General features: G+C 35.3%; 1 protein-coding gene across 5 annotated transcripts in view; it reads right to left on the bottom strand.

The window, feature by feature from the left end:
• Nucleotides 1-7,091, bottom strand: part of Prpf39 (pre-mRNA processing factor 39) — a 23,475-nt gene that overhangs the window by 13,792 nt on the left and 2,592 nt on the right. The window contains exons 1-5 of one of the 5 annotated variants that reach the window (XM_010632615.3): nt 6,546-6,622; nt 6,292-6,360; nt 6,026-6,188; nt 5,779-5,897; nt 1,397-1,564 (exon numbers count right to left, since the gene is read on the bottom strand). In XM_010632615.3, the coding sequence (XP_010630917.1) occupies nt 1,397-1,564; nt 5,779-5,897; nt 6,026-6,112 (374 nt within the window). In that variant the 5' untranslated portion in view covers nt 6,113-6,188; nt 6,292-6,360; nt 6,546-6,622. The other 4 variants (XM_010632614.3, XM_010632616.3, XM_010632613.3 and 1 more) reach the window with 4 other exon arrangements.

The following is a 7,091-nucleotide window of genomic DNA, read 5'->3' as shown; positions in this document are numbered from 1 at the left end:
AAAAAAAAAAATCCCTGTCTTCCTCCCCACCCATTCACCAAAAACCCATCAAATGTGATGTCCTACAGACCTTAGCTACTCTGCTGGCTTCGATTACAAACCAGTGCCGTTTACCTCCCCCTACACTTCCCTTATCTCTACCACATAAATAAACGAGCTACAGTTGCCTGATGATCCTTTTCTCTCATCAGGAGGAAAAGCCCCACCTGGCACCATCTTTTTTCTATCTCTGTCTTAGCTTTTTCTTAATCTCCAACTGTCGTTTCTCATTCCATAAATCCCTCAGCCACACGAACCGTGACATAAGTAGGTATCTTATAGTCAAAGATTTTAGCTATAAATACAAAATAATAAGAAAACGATCCCTCTCTGATGTATTAGGGCTTGCTTTTTGCAAGCATCTGCCTAGGTCATTATAACCTTGAATCTGTTGACTTCCTCCATTTCATCAAAACTGGAGGCAATACATTCAATCCTTACATGATTCCTCTTCTAACCTGAGTTTGCCTGACTTCTATTTCTAGCAAGTTAGTCCACAATACTTCACAAATGCCTTACCCAATCTTCTATTTTTTGTAATAAAGAATTTTTACCTAAGTTTATACAATATAATTCATAAAAATTATGACAAATAGGGCCAGGGATTTAGCTTAGTGGTGCTACCACCTGCCTTGCAAGCACAAAGTCTCGAGTTCAATCCCAAATACAAAACAAAAGAAAAAAAAAAACTACAACTGTCTTAACAGTAATCATTAAAATGAAAATCATAACAGGAAATCGTGGTGGAAAATCTACATGGAATGATACTGGACTGCCTGAATATAGATAGGCCTTAATATGGAAAATAAATCCTTCACTGTTTTTGGATATAAGGTATTTGTGACTCAAAGAAATGTATGAGTAATCAATCATTAAGTTTTAAAAACTAAGGTAGGCACAGTGACATGATCCTATAACCCAGCTACCTGGAAGGCTGAGGCAGGAGGAACATGAATTAAAAGCCAGTCTGGGCAAAGCAGCACTAATACCATATTAGAAGACAAAGAAATCTAAATAAATAAAAAGTATTTATGATGTGCCAGGTACTGTGGTTAACTTAGTACTAGAAATAAACTTAGAATCTAGTTTCCCATTCTTCATTATTTTAAAATGCCTTACAGAAATTAGAATTCCTGTTTCCCTGTAAATAAGGAAAATTTTTTAGCTAAATACAGCAAAATTCTTAAAGGAAGATACAAGAAAAAAATGTCAAAATTAACAAGTGTATAAAATACAATTATCTAGCAAGAAATTTGATATTGCTTCTATCTAATAAATTATAAATCATTTCCAGAGAATTATTATGAATTAACCTGAGTCATCAAGTATCTTTCAAAGATTAGATTTTTCAACTTACCTCTGAAAATGATGACTATACAGCTGTGTTGGAATTCCAAGAATACGATCATAGACAGCTGTAACTTCTCTCAGATTTCCCTGTTCGTTTTCCCAGTTTATATACATTTCCCACAGTCTGTCAGATCGGAAATCTGTTCCTGCAGCTAGAACAGCATGCTCAAAAGTTCTGAAAAATTAAATTACTCCTAAGTTATCTTTCCAAAGTAAAATCACTTTTATTGTTTCTAAATTTAGAAAATGATGCCAAGTTTAAAACTATACTCAGCTAGGGCCAGGGATTCAGTTCAGTGGTTCTGCTGTCTGCAGCGCTATGACCTCAGTTCAATCCCCAGTACCAAAAAAACAAAACAAACAAACAAAAAACTATATTCAGCTAGGGCTGGGATTTAGCTCAGTGGTTCCACCGCCTGCTTTGCAAGCGCAAGGTTCCAAGTTCAATACCCAGTACCAAAAATAAAAAAAAAAGTACATTCAGCTCCTTCTATACAAGTAGAGATTAAAAAATCAAAGGAAGCTGGACATGGTGGTGCACATGTGTAAGCCCAGAACTCTGGAGACTAAGGCAGGCACATATTAAGTTCAATCCCAGCTTCAGCAACTTAGCAATTTGGTGAGACCCAGTCTCAATTAAAAAAAATTTTCTTTTAAAGGTTGGAGGCGTAGCTAAGCAAAAGAGCCCTGGGTTTAATCGAGCCCTGGGTTTAATCCGAGTACTGAGGAAAAACAAAAAAAGCAGAAGGAATAACATGAAAGCACACAATGGTGCTTAAAAGAAGAATGAGCTAGAAATGATAAAGGGAATATATATCTTATATAATTTTATCGTTTTGGGCAACGAGATATTGAGGACTGAATCCAGGGTTTCATATATGCTAAGCAACCACTCCACTGAGATACATTTCAAGCCTGTAAATTTATCTTAATTAAAATACTGAAATCAAGAATGACACCACAGACACTTTGGTATTCCTTAAACTTTAAATGTATGTAATACACCATTCATTTATGGAAGATGACAAAGCTAAAATAAGAATCTAAATAGGTAAATTTTACCTCAATTTAAGAAATGTTTCTAGAAAAACAACTCTGCATTGTAAAGGAATCAGCTGCCTTGTAAAGTAATGAGAATCCAGCTGCCTTGTAAAGTAATAAGAACTATGCATGTACCTTTAAAACTCTCAAAGGTCCCACCTACTACTAAAATTTTTTAAACTTTGCAAAATCAAGCACTATATTTTAAAAAACTCATCTCAGAGATTTCTGTATGCTCTTTAATGACTGGATTTGCTATCCCAATGAAATAAAACTCTTGTATATGTATTTTTTTTAAAAAAAAACAAAACCAATTTTTTAACATTATAAAACTACACTCCCTAAATTAACTCACAACTTTAATACAATCCATCAAAGCACTAATGAATTTTGAGTAGAACAAAAGTTGAAATTATAACCCATCTTGGATTAGAAATGCAGAATGTTCACATAAGAGGACAATGTAACAGTCACTGTCTTGAAATACATCAAGTAAACTACAACACTATAGTAACTACAAGTATGGTAACTGGAAAATGGATCAACAGAACAGTGCCCAAAGAAACAAAAACAGATTCATGTATTTGTGAAAACTTAATATGTGATTAATGAGCCATTTCAAACCAATATAAGAAGGTTGAATTACTCAATAAAGAGGACAAAACTAAAGAGTTAAACAACCTCTCACTCTCAATAGCAAATGAATAACAACAAAAAAATCATTAAAATATCAGAAGAAAATACAGAATTTCTATAAGATACAAAGCTCAGAAACCAACATAAAATTCAAAGATGAAATATTTGAAAAAAAATAACGATAATAAAAGACACTATAAACAAAGTTTTTGTTTTGTTTTGAGACAGGGTCTGCTTCTGGGATTACAGCTCAGCCATCATAAACAGTTAAAAGACAAGCCAACACTGGAGGAAATATGCTTAATATAAAGATAAAAGATTAAGTACTTGAGTAGTAGGCCAGTGTGGTGGTGCAGGCCACAGGATTCCAAATTTAAAGTCACTTGGGCAATTTAGTGAAACCATGTCTCAAAATTTAAAAAAGCAGTAAGAAAATGTTGGGGATTTAGCTCAGGGGGCAGTGCTTAACTAGCGTGCAAGAGGCCCCAGGTCCCAACAATCTCCAGTAGCACACACAAAAAGTGTGTGAATGTATATGTGAATGCATGCATGTCTGTGCTTGTGTGTAAAGTTTTCAAGAGAATAAAACAGCTGTTACTGTCCTTACAGAACCTCAAAAGTGACTCAGGAAATTAATGTGCCAGATACTGAGCAAAGTAGAAGGGAGGAAAAAGAAGGACAGTGAGATAATGAAATGACAGCAAAATGTTTAGATGAAAGTTTGCTTAAGGAATAGTCAGAAATCTTCAACCACTTTTCCTGCCCAGTTATGGGATTTCAGAAGCTAGATTTACATCCCTTGGGGAGATTAGATGATCCATCTCCTAATAATGCGGGGATAGTTCAAGATTAAGACTAATACTCGTGTCCCCAACAAAAACTTGAATGGCTACCTGGTCGATACAACACAAAGCTCTCCAGGCCAGCTGACAATGACCCATATAAAACAGACAGAGCTCCCAGGCAGCTTACACATATCTAATCTTTAACATCAGAAATCGAGACCACAAACTGGACAGCAAAAAAATTCCAGAGAAAACAGTGCCAAGACAGAGGAAAACTTTACTCTTAATACACTCAAAGGAATAATAAAAAGATACGCAGCTGTCTGTAAAATAGTAAGAGGCTATAAAAAAAAGAATAACATCCTTGAACATTAAAAATCTAACAGCAGCGGGAGTGGTGGTACACGACTGTAATCCCAGCACTCAGGAGGCTGATACAGGAGGATCACTTTGAGTTCAGACCAGCCTGGGCTACATAGTGAGTTCCAGGTCACTACACAGTGAGACCCTGTCTCAAAAAAACAAAACAAAACAAAAACTAACAGATGTCAAAAATCCAATACAAGAATCAAGGAAATACCTCAAATATCTAAATAAGATCTATGAGATAAAAAGTTGGAACAGAAAAGACAAGATTCAATTATTAAAATAGAAAGTTCAATATATAACTACTAAAAAACAACAGAAGAGAACCAAGGGAGGGAAATTATCAAAGAATATTCACCATAGTAAAATGTCTAGTGAGCTAAAACTCTCATCTACTATATAACAGATCAAAATGTTTAAAACTCATAGATATACTGGTATAATGGTACACACAGTCAAAAACATCAGAACAGCTAATGTCTGAAAAGGGATAAATGAACCGCTTTTTTTTTTACAAGCAGTTTAACTGACTTCTTAAACTATACACACTTCGCTTTGCTTTGAAAATTAAAAACAAAAATACATTAACAAATTCTTATAATCAGTAAGAAAAAGACAATCCAACAGAAAAATGAGTAAATGATATAAATAAGGAATTTTTTAAATGGCTCAGTGTTGGGGGTATAGCTCAGTGGCAGAGTACATGCCTCACATGCAAACGGCCCTGGCTTCAGTTTCTAGCACCAAAAAAGGCATATAAAAATTGTGATAAATCAGAATAAGTCTTCTAGATATAGCACATTAAAAGAGATACACAGAGGGGTCGGGGATTTAGCTCAGTGGTTCTGCCACCTGCCTTGCAAGCTCAAGGTCCCAAGTTCGAACCCTGGTAGGGGTGGGGGGTGAACAGAGGACAAAAAGAAAAAGTTGACACTGCTATAGAAAAACGACTACTGCCTGCCTTGCAAGTGCAAGGACTCAAGTTTGATCGGGGAGGGGGGCGCTGAACTAAAGTAGATACCATTTTTAAAGAACATCTTAAAATTTAGCTGTATATTCCCTTCAACAGAAGTTCCAGTTCTAGCACTTGGTACAAAAATATTGACTTCTATAGTGATGTTCATTATAGCGTTATTTCCTACAAATAAGGAACTGGTCAAACACAGTACTTTGATGCTATAAAATATTTTTGCAGTGGTTAAATAGGGTAGAAAAAGATTTCAGAACACTATGTAAGACAAGTTGAACAACAGTATGTAAAATGCACAAAAATGTATGTAACATATATCTGAAAACACACATTAAGCCATTAAGTGTGATGGGAGTGGGACTGGAGACATAAGTAGAGGGGATGTGGAATGAATAAAGGCTTTATGATCTGTTTTTCAAAATAACCAATAATAAGAAAAAAGAATAAGTTTATTACATGTATCTTTTTAAATAGTGGGAAAGAAACATAAATGTTAAACTTCTAGTTCAGCATTCATGAGCTGTTCTATTATCAATATAAGAATACATATTTACATTTTCAAATGCATCTGAGTTTCAGTGTTTCACATACCCTCTTATGGTTCTGTTTGTCTCAGGATCTCCAGGGTCCAGTGTTTCTTTTAAGAAGTTTATATAATGTATCCAAAGGTCAACACTAAGAGGTATTGCCTGAAGCCCCCGCCGATACACCTAAGAAGAAAACAATCAACTGTACTTCAAATAATTAATTATTTCTTAACAGAGAGGTAACACTGTGTTATCCGGTGAACCTTAGAAATACTAATTACTGGAATTTTGTTTAAATAATCTACCATTACCATTTGGGTGGAGGTTGGATAGAACATGGCAATGTTCTGATCCCCACGTGCAGAGTCTTGATCTTCAAAGCGCAGCAGTCCCTGCATTCTGACCGGGTTGTGTGGGCAGGCTTTGGGTTACAGACCATAGGGCACAGACCCATTAGAGCATCAATGACAGCGTCTGACCAAAAATGCAATAAGACGTAGCAAATGTGACTAGCAAACCAACTATATTGTTTGGAAAATGAGAAATAAATGTAAGTGAGAGAAAAGCCCTGCCCTACTTGTTAAGCTGCAGTGTAATACAGAGGCTTGCACTGCAAAGCTTGACAAACTGTAGAGGTTTAACGCACCTGCCAACAAAGAGAGAAAATATTAGCTACAAATGCCACAAGAGTGACAAATGCAAATAAAATACCCTATAAAAATTGTTTGACCATAAATGGTAGGTACTGCCAGCCAAAAAAAAAGGTCTTGTTTTGTTATTAATTGGCTTACAGTACCTAATAAAGAAAACTTTATTCAGTGATGTACGCACCTCATCTGATTGTTTAATGTTGTCATGTCGCTTTTCAAGATCTGCATACTTTTTCCAGTAACCATAGCAATACGGATAGTGTATGAAAAATTTGTCAAATGCTTTCCTGGCAGCCAGCAAGTGATTCTGATGAAAATAAAACGAGATGTTTAAATATCCTGGAAATTCTCATTTAAAAAATAAATACAGAGCTGGAGATTTAGCTCAGTGGTGCCACTGTATGCCTGGAAAGTGCAAGGTACCGTTTTTGAGCCCCAGTACCAAAAATAAAAACAAACAAATAAATAAGGAACTAACCCTTGCAAAGACAAAATAACTTTGTTTTATGATAGTGTTAGGGATAAATTCATGGTCTCATATGCTGCACCACTGAGCTATATCCCCAGCCCTAAAGGCAACTTTTATTTCAATAATGTTAAACACATGCCATAAAAATCCCAATTATTATACATTACACTTTGACTCTACTGGCAGAGAAATATACAAATGTAAGTGTATCTCAAAGCTAAAAGTGTATGGATATGTTATTCACCTTAATTTATATAT

Source organism: Fukomys damarensis, unplaced genomic scaffold (genome assembly GCF_012274545.1).
Source record: "Fukomys damarensis isolate Sample0158 unplaced genomic scaffold, DMR_v1.0_HiC HiC_scaffold_17, whole genome shotgun sequence".
Lineage (NCBI taxonomy): Eukaryota > Metazoa > Chordata > Mammalia > Rodentia > Bathyergidae > Fukomys > Fukomys damarensis.
This window is presented reverse-complemented; position numbering and strand designations above follow the sequence as displayed.